Genomic DNA, 15,443 nt, shown 5'->3' on the forward strand with positions numbered 1-15,443 from the left:
AATAGCTCGGCGGGTACTTCCGGGACGGGAGACCTGGGTTCCGGGAGGGTGCTGGAAGGAGAGGGAGAGGCGGCGGCGGCGGCGGCGGCGGCAGCTGGAGGATGAAGAAGGAGCATGTGCTGCACTGTCAGTTCTCCGCCTGGTATCCACTGTTCCGAAGCCTTACCATCAAGAGGTAAGACAGGAGGGGTTACGTCGGGGCGATAGGCAAAAGGGAACTGCGACATTTTGGGCGAGTTCTAGCTCCATCCAAAAAAAAAAAAAAAAAAATTAAATAAATAAAAAAATGCAGGCCTTATAGCGATTGGATGGGAGCGCCAGTGCCGAGATTTCGACTTCCTAGTGGTATTTCAGTGGGGGGGATTAATGAAGTCGATCCTTGTTTTCTGTGCCTCGTGTTGCGTTCGGGGGGGTGTGCTAAGGGAGGCAGAAGGGCATGTCGTGGTACAGTGAAGGTCAGAGGCGGGGTGACTGGGGGATTAAGCTAGTTCAAGGCTTGGGGGTTCACCATCACTGCTTTTAGAATTGCCAGAGAGGGGACGTGATCAGGAGAAGTGGGTAGTCTGGACTTTGCCACTGACCCCGGTGGACTTAATTGCTTTCAGTCGCTGTGAAATGAGAACAGTGATACAGACCCTCCCTGAAATCCTGTTGCGAAGCTCCCATATGATAGTGTGCATGGAAAGCGTTAGTGTAGTTATATATTGTTAGGGTTGGTAACGTACTGTGAGAGGAAGCCATTCCTGGAAAAGGAATAGAACAGTATTTGTTTTCTGTTTCTCTGGCCTACAACAGGGAATCCGTCCCTGGTTTGCAGGTCAAACAGAGGAGTAACTGTTTCATCCTTCACGGGGTCATTCAAGGTAATAGAGGCAAGGCAGCTAGGAGAATACCCCCAAATGTTCAACAGCAATTATGACATCTGGAGAATGATGAAGGAGTAAGCTTTCACTCACTAAGAGGGATAAATCAAAGAACTGCATATTCATGAACAGGATTTTCTGTATTTTGTCCGGTCACCCTTTAGGCCTAGATTATCACGTATTTAGGTATCAACTGTCCTTTTCTCATTTTGTCCTCTGGGTGCAGGGTGTGAATACAGAGAGGGAAATGGTTTTGAAATCCTGAGGGATTGGAAGAGCATAAGGAGATTTATTCAGAGGGCAGTTCTTTTCCATCCTGTTAATTCATACATAGAATCTGCTTTTAGTTGGAGGTTAGAGCAGCTCAAAGGAAGATAGATCATCCTTGCATTTGAAGGTGGTTGAAGTCACACCAAAATAAAAGGAAGAGCTTCAACAGCAGCAGTGGACAGTACATCCTAACATAGAAGTTATCTTCCCTTGGGATATTCCAGTCTTTGTTACCTTGTGTAATTGAGATAGGCTTTGGGTCTGAGATGATGCTAGAGTTATTTGTGTTGGTGTAAGAGAAGGTATATTGTGAACCTGCCAGACATTTCACGCTGTTCACTTGAACTGCAATCTCTGCAGGTGCCTTTTGCAACCTCTGGCATAGTTTTCCTTTGCCTTCAGCAGTAGAGCACAATGGTTAAGAATTAGATTCTGGAATCAGGGCCATCTGCCTGGCTTTGAATTTTGGTTCCACCAGCATCTTGAGCAAATTGCTTAATCTCTCTAAGCCCCATCTGGAAATTTGAGAAAATAATAGGATTGTCATGGGAATTAAATGAGATAAAACATTTAAAATGCTTGTCACAGTTTCTGGCATGTAGTAGACATACAGAAATGCTGCTTGTTGTTACATTTTGGATTTAATCAAAGCTTCTTTGAAGCACAATATTTTAGAATGTGTACCATTCATTGGAAGCTGAGAATGAAAAATAAACCAGGAGGTGGGATTTTCTGAACAGTCTACAACTAAACTGTGTGGCCTGAAACTGTTCTTTACTCTGTCTTTAAACTCTCTTCAGTTTAGTTCCGTGGTGATATCACTGGAACCTCACATATGACAGGATATCCCTCCATCATCTGGGCCAATCTGGTGGGGTTGTATTAGCTTTGTCATTGTCATTGTCAGCTTTAATGCTGAGATCATATTCTTGTTATTGACTCAGCATTATTTTTCAGTGTTTATTAATCATGGGTCAGAGATGATTAGGTGGGGAAGAATACAAGTTTACTTTTTGACAAGTTCTAGAACTTTGACTCAGGCTTAAGAATCATGAGCTAGATGACTTTGGGCCCCTTTACTTTTCTAAATCTGTTACTTTCCTCAAACATAAAGGCTATATTAAGTAATCTTTTAAAGCCTGTTTTTACCTTTAAAATTGTGTTAGAATAACTTGTCTCTATGTGCATAATTATATTCACTTGAATAGGATATGGAATAGGATGTTGAATATATAAGATATCGAATAGGATATAGAATGGGATAGGTACTTTGTCATTTAATTCTTTTACATCCGTCAGTCAGGCCTCATTGGATTCTTACCTGCACTTGGATTTCAGCGACCGATTTATGCTCTTCTCTGAGGGCCTCGTTAGCTTTGTGTAAAGCTTGCCTGGCGATGACTTGTTTATGGCCTCAGTCTTTCAGGCACGGTTCCTCCTTCTGAATTTTGGTAGCACTTGGTACATCCTCACCTGGGACAGCATTTAACATGTTGTACTGTGATTTTTTCTTTTGTATTTTTTCCCCCGTCATAGGCTTTGAGTTCGTAATGGAATCACTTTGGTATCCTCCTTGACTTACATAACGTAATGCACGATATCCTCATTAGGATGACTTCATAACTGGGACTGTAGAACTCAGTGACCCATGAGAAGTAAGCAGAATCTAACTTGACGTCAGCTAATATCTCTTAAGAGTTGAAGACCCTCCAGTAGGAAGAATATGCAAAGAATTCAGAATAGAATCCAACAGTAAACAGATGTTTTGAATCCAGTCAAGGGGTGATGCAACCTGGAGGGAAAGTACAGATTCAGAATCAGACTTGAGAATTAGTGTAACTCAAAAACAAGGGACGTGGACTCTGAAATCATTGATTTGGGGCTTAGAGACATGACTAAGGAAAGAGGGCTCCGTGTGTTCTCATCGTGGTCAGGAAAACCACCCTGGATGTCTGGGAACTGGCATCCCTGCCAGCATTTTCAGGCTCAGGCCCCTGAGAAGATAAACTTCAAAAATTCTCTTGGAGAATGAATAAGAAATTTTTTCAAGGTTTTAGGTAGTATTGGAATGCGTGCAAAAACTTTAGATTGACTGCACTTATGGTTTAGTTTGCTGGCTTCATTACGAGGTAAATATTTGGGAAGTCTTGTTTGTGATTAGACAATTGACATATTTAAAAATAAAATTGAATAGATTCTTTTGATAAAAGAGTTAAAAATTTTAGAGCAACTTTTAAGTTTCAAAGGCTCACTTGAAATTGGTTAAAATTTAGCAGATTTACAAATAGAGTAGTAAGATCTGGTGGTTGACCTTAAAAGCCTGAAGGACTAGGCTTTTGAATGTAAAATTGTAAATTTGATAGATCAGCTATTAGTCTTTAAAACTGAAATAGCCCATGAATAATGTTTTCTGTGCACAAAAACCATTTTTAATATGCCAGAAAATAAGTAGATGATGCATAAGTCGATGACATTCTCTTGACTCTGTGAAAGCAGGCCATCATTTCTTTTCACTTTTTAAAGAATATATGCCTCAAAATAATAGCATTGCTTTTACGTACCTGTGGCAGAATTGCTTGATGATTTCTTATTACAGAGTAAAAAAACAAATGATCCCATGAGATTTTGAAGTGACTTTCAGTTATGGCTTTGCCATCCCTTAATTATCTGAAACAAAATAAACTAAAGCAGCTTTATAGCTCTAGCAGTTAGTTGAACGGAAGGCCACCAAAACACACCCCAGAGACATCATGAATTCTTAGCCTTTTGTGCTCATTGGCAAACAAAGATTGGTTTCCAGATCTTAAGTCTGCTTCTGCCCTCTATCTTAGAAGATGGTCAGATGCTGTTTCTGCTTTGTTTGCTACATTTCCTGTGTTGCTGCAAATATCTGCTGGTGTCTCATTTCTTAAAGACACAGGTACTCACTCAAAATTCTCTTGCGCTAATGCCTTTCATGCTCTAATTTCAGTATGGTCCTCTGTAGTTGGCTTGTTTTGTGTCTTTACCATGACTGTGGTAATACATGAGCCAAAGTTAGTTTACCACAGGATTTACTCATATTAATCCTAATTTTTATTATTATTTTTTTTATTTTTTATTTTTTTTAAAGATTTTATTTATTTATTTGAGACAGAGAGAATGAGAGAGAGAGAGCACATGAGAGGGGGGAGGGTCAGAGGGAGAAGCAGGCTCCCTGCCTAGCAGGGAGCCCGATGCGGGACTCGGTCCAGGGACTCCAGGATCATGACCTGAGCCGAAGGCAGTCGCTTAACCAACTGAGCCACCCAGGCGCCCTAATCCTAATTTTTAATGTGCTGCTACCAAATGTACATCATTAACATTTCCCATTTTATATTAAAAATAAAGGGAACAAGTATTTAAAAAATTAATGGAGTTTGGATTTTTTTCTCTCTGCTTATGGTTGGTCTTTTAAAATGATGCCTTTTTGGTAAATGCCTTTTTTTTTTTTTTTTTTAAGCGTCATTCTTCCACTTCCTCAGAATGTGAAGGATTATTTACTCGACGATGGAACTCTGGTGGTTTCAGGAAGGTAAAGTATACCAGAAAAAATTCTTGAAACTTTATCATGAAGAAATGTTGTGGTGATTGAATCTCAGTGATTACCATGTAAAATAAATACATTAGCTTTGGAACCATTCTCTCCTGTTTTTTTTTTTAAATACTTTATTTATTTGACAGAGAGACACAGTGAGAGAGGGAACACAAGCAGGGGGAGGGGGAGAGGGAGAAGTAGGCTTCCCACTGAGCAGGGAGCCCGATGCAGGGCTCGATCCCAGGACCCCAGGATCATGACCTGAGCAGAAGGCAGACACTTAACGACTGAGCCACCCAGGCGCCCCCCATTTTCTCCTGTTTTTTTTCCTAGCTAAAATTATGTCCTGATCTTTGTCCTGTATTTCTTGTCAATGCTGAATTTATAAGATTCAGAATTGGGTACTTCCTCCTCTCGTAGTCACTGGTTATGAAATTGGGCAGTTCCTGTCATCTTTTCCTTGAGAAAATAGGTATGATAATAACTCTACTGTCTGGAGGTAGGGAGAGGGTGGCAGGGGGAGGAGGGCATGGTATGATCCTTTGAGATCCTTCACCTTTTTTTTAAGTTTATTTAAGTAATCTCTGTACCCAGTGTGGGGCTCAAACTCATGACCCTGAGATCAAAAGTTGCATGGTCTTCTGACCGAGCCAGCCAGGTGCCCCAAAATACTTCAGCTTTTAAGATAAAAATTAACTGTCCGTTACAAACAGACAGCTTCACTAGGTGTATCATGTAATTCCTTAACTTTTTCTTCCCCGTGGTTAACCCCACCTCTACCTTCTCTGTTCATGTAGTTCCTCTGTTCATAAAGGGAAAACATTGCTATGCTTCAGTCTTTTTAGTGTAAACTTGAAGAAGTTTAAGAATCATAGAATTTAATGAAGTTCCTATTTTTTCATTCAGGTTTCTGCTCAGAGTTCATGTCACCTAAGTGCTCATCCCTCACGTGCCTTTCTAAAATAGCCTAACAGGAACCCTTGCTGTACTGTACTCCATTTTTGTAGGATTCTAGGTTGGAAATCATTTTCCCTTGGAATTATTACAAAAATTTTTTATTATGGTAAAATACACATAGTGCAAGATTTACTATCTTAATTATCTTTTAAGTGTACAGCTCAGTGGTACTAAGTACATTTATAATGTTGTGCAACCATCACCACCGTCCACCTCCAGAACTCTGTTCATCTTGTAAAGCCGAAACTCGGTCCCCGTGGAAACACTGGCTCCCCATTCCTCCTCCCCCTAGCCCCTGGCCACCACCGTTCTACTTTCTGTGCCTGTGATTTTGAGTACTCTTAGTACCTCATATGAGTGGAAGTGTGCAGTATTTGTCCTTTTATGACCAGCTTTATTTACCAGCATGATATCATTGGGGTTTGTCCATGTTGTGGCGTGTGTCAGTTTCCTTCCTTTTAGCTGAATACTGCTCCATGGTATGAGTGGGCACATTTTGGTGCCATACTCTTCACCCCCTTGCGTCACTTCATTTTTCTGCATAATACTTCTTTCCATCTGACATAATTCCCGTAACTGTCCAGGTATTAGAATGCCGGCTTCATGAAACTGGGACTTAAGACAGTTTTGTTCCTAGCTCTTGGAGCCGTGCCTGACACATAAGATGTGCCTGATAGACATTTGTTGGATGAAGGAACTTAGAAATGTAATTAGAATTGTATGTGTTTTCAATAACACTAATTTTTTTAAAGATGTATTTTTATTTTAGAGAGAGAGTGCGTGAGTGGGGGGGCAGAGGGAGAGGGGGAGAGAGTCTTAAACAGACTTCACGTTGAGCAGAGAGCCTGATGTGGGCCTTGATCTCACAACCCTGAAATCATGACCTGAGCTGGAATCAAGAGTCAGACGCTTAACCAACTGAGCCACCCAGGTGCCCCACAGTAACACTAATTTTAAAACCCTCCCCCCTTTTCTTGTCATGCATTTTCTGTGTAGCTTTCTGGATTATATTTCTGTTTTTGGTATTCTCAGCCTCATAATAACTTGAAAATTATTAATGGAGAGCCTCATTAACTTGGAATAATTGCAGGATATTGAATAGTCAGCCAAGACTCAACTTTGGGATACTTAAAGACATAATTTTATTCTCAAATATAGAACAATAATGAGGTCATATAAATGGGTCTATAAAGAAAATAATTTCTAACATTAGAAAGTACTGTAAGCATACTGAAGAGCCCCTGTGGTGGTTTTCATTGGCCAGATGTTTGTGGGAGCTTGTGGCCGGTCCTGTTAAATACTGTTGAACAGCTCTGTGGGGCGCTCTGCTTCACAGGGATGCACCAATCAGAGAGGGACCCAGCCCTTTTGGAGTTGATGGTTCAGCTTCCTATTTTGTGGGAGTTGATATAGCATAGTGCTGGTCCTCCAGTCCCACTGCCTACTGTCAGATCATATCTTTGTAATTTCTCGCGTTCTGTGCCTCATTTTCTCTGTCTGTCTGTAAATGGGGTGACTGATGTCCTAGAACTTACCTTAGGTTGTTACACAGATGAGAAGAGATCATGTGTAAAATGTCTCACCCAATACTGTTATTGTATGCAATTAGGAAACATTAACTGCACTCACCATCATCATGGATCTCAGTCTGAATATTAAACAAGCACACCAGTAAAGGTGTAAGCGAAAATTGTGATGAGACATTAAATCACTGGGGGTGGGCTGGCTAAGGATTGCAGGGAATACCCGGAAGAAGTAACTTAAAAGCGTCTCTGAGACAGGAAGTTTGGGTGGAAGGTAGTCAGGTGATGGGTGGAGGGAGGAATCTTCAGGCTGAGGGAACAGCATTAAGGAGGGCTCTGAGGCATGGAAGGTCTTGACCTGCAGGACACTACAAGGGGGTCATGTGGCTGGAGTGTGGAGGGCTGAATGGTGAAGAGTTGGTTGCTGCCATGGGGGAGGTGGTAAGAGGGTGTGTGGGAGTTCTGTTAAAGATCCTAGAATTTATTCTGAGGTCAGTGGGAATGCATTGAAGAGCTCTGAGCAAGAGAGTGACTTGAGCAGATTTCAGGTTTTGAACTAGGACTGGTTGCCATGTAGATATTGAAGACCAGTTAGGGGGATACTGCATTGGATCCAATGTGAACTGACAGTGGCTTGACCTATGGTGGTGACCCTGGAGGGGGAGAAGTGAATGGATTTGAGATGTCTTGGAGCTGCACCTTCAGAACTTGGTGACAGAGAAGGAGGTGGTAAGAATCACCCTCTCATTTCCGGCTGAACAGCTAGATGAATGAAGATGTCATTTGCTCAGGCTGAGAAAAGCCTTTGATTTGAAAAGGGTAGTAATTTTTTAAAATTAATTAATTAATTTAAGATTTTATTAATAAGAGAGCACGAATGAGAGCAAGCACAAGCAGGGGGAGTGGCAGGCAGAGGGAGAAACAGGCTCCCCACTGAGCAAGGAGCCCGATGTGGGACTCGATCCCAGGACCCCGGGATCATGACCTGAGCCAAAGGCAGACGCTTAACCGACTGAACCACCCAGGCATCCCTGAAAAGGGTAGTAGTTTTAGATTGGATTCCTTTTTTAGGTAAAAACTTGAAAATTATGGGTGTAATTTAAATGAGGGACATTTACAAAATGCACAGATCCTGAGTGTAACGTTTGGTGAGTTTTGATAAATACATACACCTGTTTCATCACCTCTTCCATGAAAAATACCAAACATTTCCATTCCCCAGGAAAATCCCTGCTGCACCTTTTTGGCCGATCCTGCCTACCTCCCCCCGCCCCACCCCAGACAAACACTGATCTGATTTATATCTCCATACCTTAGTTCTGCCAGTTCTAAGACTTCATGTTAAGTGAAATTGTATAGTATGTGTTCTTTTGTGTCTGGCTGCTTTAACTCCACATAATGCTTTTGGGATTCATCTGTGTTGCTGTGTTTCATTGCTAAGTAGCTTTCTTCAAATGCATCTTCTTTTTTTCTTTTAAAGATTTTATTTTTGGGCGCCTGGGTGGCTCAGTTGGTTGAGTGACTGCCTTCGGCTCAGGTCATGATCCTGGAGTCCCTGGATCGAGTCCCACATCGGGCTCCCTGCTCGGCAGGGAGTCTGCTTCTCCCTCTGACCCTCCCCCCTCTCATGTGCTGTCTCTCTCATTCTCTCTCTCTCAAATAAATAAATAAAATCTTAAAAAAAAAAAAAAAAAAAAAAAAAAAGATTTTATTTTTAAGTAATCTCTACTTACTCGAACTTAAAACCCTGAGATCAAGAGTCCTATGCTCCACCGACTGAGCCAGCCAGGTGCCCCTAAATGTGTGTTTTTAAAGCTCAGTGTTTGTGTTTTGTGTGTGGGCTTGGTTGTGTATCCCTCTTAGTATATTCCTTGCTATCCTAATCTTTTTTTTTCTTAGAGTCAATGGTATTTTATTTTATATTGTTTTATTATTTTATTTTTTTATTTATGAATATTTATTTTTTTAAAAGTTTTTATTCGAATTCCAGTTAACATACAGTGTAATATTAGTTTTAGGTGTATAGTATAGCGATTCAACACTTCCATACATCACCCGGTGCCCATCATGACAAGTGCACTCCTTAATCCCCATCACCTAGTTCACCCATCCCTCACCCACCTCCCCTCTGGTAACCATCAGTTTGTTCTCTATTGTTAAGAGTCGGTTTCTTGAAAAAAGATGGTTAGATGCCTCAAAGTAGGTGGCAGTGCCTTAACCATATGTGTGTCGTTAGGCCTGAGAGTCTCTTCCGTCCTTTTAAAGGGGAGTGCTAACCTTCTCTCAGTTCATACAACACTTGCTATCTTAATCTGTTTGACCTTCCAGTGAAGAGTGGGCAAATAAAAAAATAAGATGAGAAGACCCTATGGAGCTTTAATTTACCCAAAAATAATGTCATTTAACCTAATCTAAGCAGATATTGGTTAACAATTTTGGTTGGTGTGACTTTAGAGAACAAAACAACCTCCGAGTGATTAAAATCTAGACTCACTAGTCACAGTATCAGTCATCACTTATTGATCAACAGAGCAGGTTACCCTACAGATAACAGCACAATCCTATTCTAGATTTCATATCAGCAATAGGACTCACGGCCTTGGATCAGGACATCCTAATGGTTTTCATTTGTTCAGCAATTAAAGTCCTACATGATCTGAGTTCAGGCCAGAGTAATCCAGGTTGGTTTCTATCAGTAATTTCTCCCTGAGTTCAAATAGTAACAGGTGAATGAGTGTGTATTTAAAATATTATTTATAGAGTACCATAACTGCATCTATTAGTATGTGAACATTTAGCTCCGTATGGAATATTTCCCTGCACCAAAGAATACAGTATTACAGTTACAGATAAATAGAGTGGAGTTAATGAATTAGAGTTACTGAATATTCTTTTTATTGTGAGTGGACCAGTAGTGAACTACTACTCGTTATTTGTAGATACTGAGATAGATCGATTAAGCATCTTTCCTTAGCGTAGACTCTGGGAATATGTATGACTTGGTTTTGTTTGGTAAGATAAATTCTGGAATGGTAGGGAGTGGGAGCAATATGAATGCTTAGAAATTCCATCATGTGTAAAATAGCCCCCACCTCATTTTTAATTATCAAAGTAATACTTTCTCATTATGGTAAACTTGAAAACCACAGAAGATATAAAGAAGCTGAAAAAAATCACTTATAGTTCCACCACCTTAAAAGCAAATGCTGTTCAAATATTGGCACATCTTCTCTAGTCTTTTTAAATATGTTTTTAGTCTAAGTTAAGAGCATATTACATGTATGATTTTTTATTCTTTTATCATTGAAACCATAGCATAATTTTTCCATGTTTTTAAAATGGAAAATTTTTAAAATTATTTTTAATAACTGCTTAATTTTCGTGTTTATGTACTTGTTACTACTGATCTAATTTCATAGTTTTTGGACATTTAGGTCATTTACAGCTTTACTGAAAAGTAACTTTTCAGTGAACATATTTTTGCATGGAACACTGAGATTATTTCTATGCAATAAGAATCCCAGGCCCTAGTCACGGGGCAAAGCTTATAAAAATTTTTAAGACTCTTGACCAGGGGATGCCTGGGTGGCTGTCAGTTAAGCATGTGCCTTCAATTTAGGTCATGATCCCAGGGTCCTGGGATCCAGCCCTGCATCAGGCTCCCTGCTCAGCAGGGGTCTGCTTCTGCCTCTCCCTCTGCCCTTTCCCCTGCTCGTGTCCCCTCTCTCTCTCTCAAATAAATAAATAAAATCTTAAAAAAAAAAAAAAAAGACATTTGACCAGCATTGCCAAATAGCTTTCACTAACCATTGTACCAGTTTATGCTCTCAACACTAATGTATTAGGGTCCGTATCTCAGAAAGTGAAATTCTTAATTAAATGCTTTCCTCTAGGTTTCCAAGTTAGTTGTTACAACAAAGAAATTAAAAGGCAGACCAAGGGGGCACCTGGGTGGCTCAGTCGTTAAGCATCTGCCTTCGGCTCAGGTCATGATCCAAGCGTCCTGGGATCAAGCCCCGCATCAGGCTCCCTGCTCCGTGGGAAGCCTGCTTCTCCCTCTCCCACTCCCCCTGCTTGTGTTCTCTCTCTCCCTGTGTCTCTCTCTGTCAAATAAATAAATAAAATCTTAAAAAAAAAAAAAAAAGGCAGACCAAGCCTCTGAATATAATTTCTTCAGTTTCATCTCCCCTGAAGTGAATGTGGCCTTTTATCTCCTTAACCTGCCATCCAGCACTCCCTGTGTTTGCTCCCTGGGTCAATTGGGGTGATTTTGGTCTCAAGTAATAGAATATCAGCTGTGCTCCAAGTGTTTGTGTGGCCCCCAAATTCATATGTTGAAATCCTAACCCCCAAAGATACTGGGTATTAGAAGGCGGGATCTTTGGGAGGTGATAAGGTCATGCAGAGGCTTCATTGAATGGTCTTTATGCCCTATAAAAGGTGCCCCAGAGAACTCCCTTGCCCCTTCTGCCATGTAAGGACACAGCAAGAAGGTGGCCAGACCCCGGAAGAAGGCTGTCACCAGCACCTACCCTGCTGGCACCCTGATCTTGGACTTCTAGGCTCCAGAACTGTGAGACACAAATTCCTGTTTATACCTGGTGTATGTTATTTTGTTAGAGTAGCCCAGACAAAGACAATATCCGGTTTTAAACATGGCTTAAATAAGGAGGCAAATAACTTATTTCATAAGGAGCCCTAAGGCCTGACAGTTATGGGAAAGTATAGTAGTTCAGGGATGCTAGGACTCAAAATCAGCTTCTCTGTGAATTTCCTGGTTTTCCTCTCCAGTGTCCAGGTTCTCCCTAGTCGGTTCAAAATCATGTCCTCACACTATCATATCCAGAGATCCTGTTTCATGTCCCTCTTTAAGAGCAGGACAAACTTTCTCAGGAGCTCTCTCGCCCTTGTTGGTCAGGGGCGGGTCCCTCACGGGCAAGGGGGATGGAATAGCCATGAGTGGTAGATTAGTCTGTATGTACTGTCGTGGCTGGGGGAGAGGTCCATAAGGCACAGGGCACTTAGTTTCTGAACACATTGGAGGTTTTATTAACAGAGAAATGGGGAAGTGGCTGTTGGGGTCTGCCATAGCTCTCGATTCTTCATGCCTAATCTCCCATTACCTCCACATAGAGGACATTTTTTTCACTCCAGACTTTCAGTTCTATAAGGTGTCTTGTTTACACTTGTAACTTAAAATAGAGTCTGGGCTCAATAAGTATTTGTTGAATGAGTGAATGAATGAACATGATTACTTCACTCTTTTCCATGGCGGCCTAAATGGAGTCAGATGAATAGTACAGACCAAGGATGATAACTGGATTTATCTTGTTTGCCAGCTCGGATCTACTGGTAATGGTTTTTTGGAGTGGTGTGTTGAGAAGGGTTCTGAGGCTGTATCCAGGGCTCAATGAGAAAGAATGCTTGATTCGATTATTATTGCCTACAGTGGGTATGGGAAAAGAGGTTGGTAGCGTGCATTTCTGGTATAGACGGTGATTCATTTTATTGCACATTATTGGGTGTGTCCCACCCTCATGAGATGGGTGCTGAGTGTGCTACAGAAATAACAAGATGGGTGGGATATCCTACCCGGGGAGTCCCTGTTTGTAGCCAAGTCAAAGATGTAAATAAATAGAAGCTGTTTTTTTTGGAATAAAAGCATCTGTTATTCTGATAATGTTTTTGAAGTTTAAATAATCAGTGGGGTGATGAGGAAGTTTTTATGGTAGAGGTGATACTGGAACTGGGCTCACAGGTTGGATCTGACTCAGGTGGTTCACTGCTTCCAGGAACTAATCTTTACTTGTCCCTTTCTGATCCCGAGTCTGTTCTTTCCTGACCTGTCTCCCTTAAGGCAGAATAATAATAGACGCCAGCTATAAAACCCATGTTAGGTATGTTCATGATTTGAATCTTCATGACTGTAGAACTGCTGCCACTATCCTGGTTTTATAGATGGGATAATGGGGCACAGCTCTTGACCGATAGTGCTGGAACGGACACACTCAAGCTCTGTCTGCCTCCAAAGCCAGTGCTCTTAAGGTTTCCCATCGCTCTTAATGTTCCAGCTCTGTGCGAATGTGATACAGGAAATGTAGAATATTTTAAATATTAGCATCATACTTTGGCCAATTCAGTCCTCAGTTTTCAGAGATACACCTTAGAAAGCCAGTCTAGTAAACTTGCAAATTTATACTCTCCATCACTTATGGTGACCAGGTTTTGGGACATACCTTGCAGTAGGCACTGCAATAAATTCTTCTGAAGAACTGTATGGATACACTGGCTATAAATATGATTTTAAAAATGTATTTCATTATACTAACAAAGTGATACATTTTCAAGTTCATTGAGTACCTTTTGTATTGTAAGGTTAAATAAGCCATATTAAAGATAACCATGTTGTATTTAAAAATATGTGGTATTGGGGTGGGAGGGATGGGGTGGCTGGGTGATAGACATTGAGGAGGGTATGTGCTATGGTGAGCACTGTGAATTGTGTAAGACTGTTGAATCACAGACCTGCACCTCTGAAACAAATAATAAATTATATGTTAAAAAAAAAAAGATAGCAGGAAGGGAAAAATGAAGGGGGGAGTTGTAGGGGGAGACAAACCATGAGAGACTATGGACTCTGAGAAACAAACGGAGGGTTCTAGAGGGGAGGGGGATGGGGGGATGGGTTAGCCTGGTGATGGGTATTAAGGAGGGCACGTACTGCATGGAGCACTGGGTGTTGTACACAAACAGTGAATCATGGATCACTACATCAAAAACTAATGATGTAATATATGGTGATTAATATAACATAGTAAAAAAATAAATTAAAAAATAAAAATAAAAATATGTGGTATTTAAAGAGAGATGCAAGAGAAAGAAAGGCTAGCTCCTTGGACAGGGATTCACAAGTGACAGTGTGTTAGTATTATCACAGTGTCTGGTTCTTAGCTTCATGGATCTGGCAAGTCAGTTCTTTAGGAGTGCAAAGGGTTGATAAAAATTTAGGAACTGGGGTGCCTGGTTGGCTCAGTCGGTAGAGCATGCGACTCTTGATCTCGGGGTTGTGAGTTCAAGCCCCACACTGGGTGTAGAGATTACTTTAAAAAAAGAAAATTTAGGGAACTAATTGATACGTGTTAACCAGAATTACACCAGGTTGATTAATTGAATGATTGACAAGTCAGTGTGTCAATTTCTTGATTTATAGAGGAGGATATGCCTTTCCAGTGATTGCTACTGTAACACTTACCATATAATACACCCTCAACAGATTTGAAGGGAGCTTCTGTCTGTAGCTTTGTATTTCTTAACAATATACTTAGACTAATTATTTCTTAATATTATCTCCACCTTAGATATTATTTCTTGACTTTGTGTTATAGTATTTGAAGATGTAGTTTTCTTACGCAGTCTCTTCTCTTCATTACAGTTTTTGGTTAAATCAGTAGTCCGTGATCACAGTATTATTACATTATAGTGGCTGCTGAGCCACATTGTGTACTATGATTCCCTTTTCTTTACTAATAACCAAATTCTTTGAATTTGCTTTGTTTCCCATGTGGCTGTCACTAATACCTAGTAACTATTCCAATAGACAGGTCATAACCTGTTAGCTATTTCTCTAAATACTTATGGACACTTCCAAATCGAGGAGTTCCATTTTCTGTTCCTGGAGATTTCACTTTAGCAATCCCCCATCCTCCTGTTCCAATCTGGTAGCTCTCAGGTCTGGTATACAGTTGTCACCTTGATACTTCACTATTTTGTGTTGGATTTTCTGGCCCTGGGATATCACATTTTTGGGTCTCTTGAGTTACTCGTTTTATCGAATCTCATGCTCTACAATGCATAGGAGGAAACGCTTTTGAGTCTTTTCATACCTGAAAAAATTTTTTATTATACTGTAGATTTGGGGGGGGTGAATTGGCTTAGTATGGGATTCTAGGCAGAAAATTTCCCTTGTGATTTTGAAGGTCTGGTCTACTGTCTTCTAGAATGCTATGAAGTCCCCTGTCATTTTGATGTGTGTTCCTTTATTGTGACCCAGTTTTCTTTATGTTTTTGAGAATTCCTCTTTCATGTTTTTGTACTTCATGATAGTCCTCTGAATTGCCCAAACATAGTGACTTAGAACAAGAAACATTTTGTTTGTCAGTGATTGCTCAGGTGGGTGTTGAGAGACAATTCTTGGGTCTCAGTTACCGCTTGTGTTGCACGCAGAGGCACTGACAGCTCTTGTTCTTGATTGTCTTTTCCAGGATGTTTATATAG

At 40.7% G+C, this 15,443-nt stretch overlaps 1 protein-coding gene and 1 non-coding gene across 2 annotated transcripts in view; one reads left to right on the forward strand and one right to left on the reverse strand.

The window, feature by feature from the left end:
• Nucleotides 1-33: 33 nt before the first annotated feature.
• Nucleotides 34-15,443, forward strand: part of CDC123 (cell division cycle 123) — a 57,479-nt gene continuing 42,069 nt past the window's right edge. The window contains exons 1-2 of the mRNA XM_078075137.1: nucleotides 34-175; nucleotides 4,615-4,686. Coding sequence (XP_077931263.1) covers nucleotides 102-175; nucleotides 4,615-4,686 — 146 coding nt within the window. The 5' untranslated portion in view covers nucleotides 34-101. The remainder of the gene's footprint in view (nucleotides 176-4,614; nucleotides 4,687-15,443) is intronic.
• Nucleotides 9,343-9,468, reverse strand: LOC118520402 (U6atac minor spliceosomal RNA). Its single transcript, XR_004909649.1, has one exon. It is a non-coding gene; the product is annotated as a U6atac minor spliceosomal RNA (small nuclear RNA).

The sequence above is a fragment of the Halichoerus grypus genome, chromosome 6, assembly GCF_964656455.1.
Source record: "Halichoerus grypus chromosome 6, mHalGry1.hap1.1, whole genome shotgun sequence".
NCBI classification, from domain to species: domain Eukaryota; kingdom Metazoa; phylum Chordata; class Mammalia; order Carnivora; family Phocidae; genus Halichoerus; species Halichoerus grypus.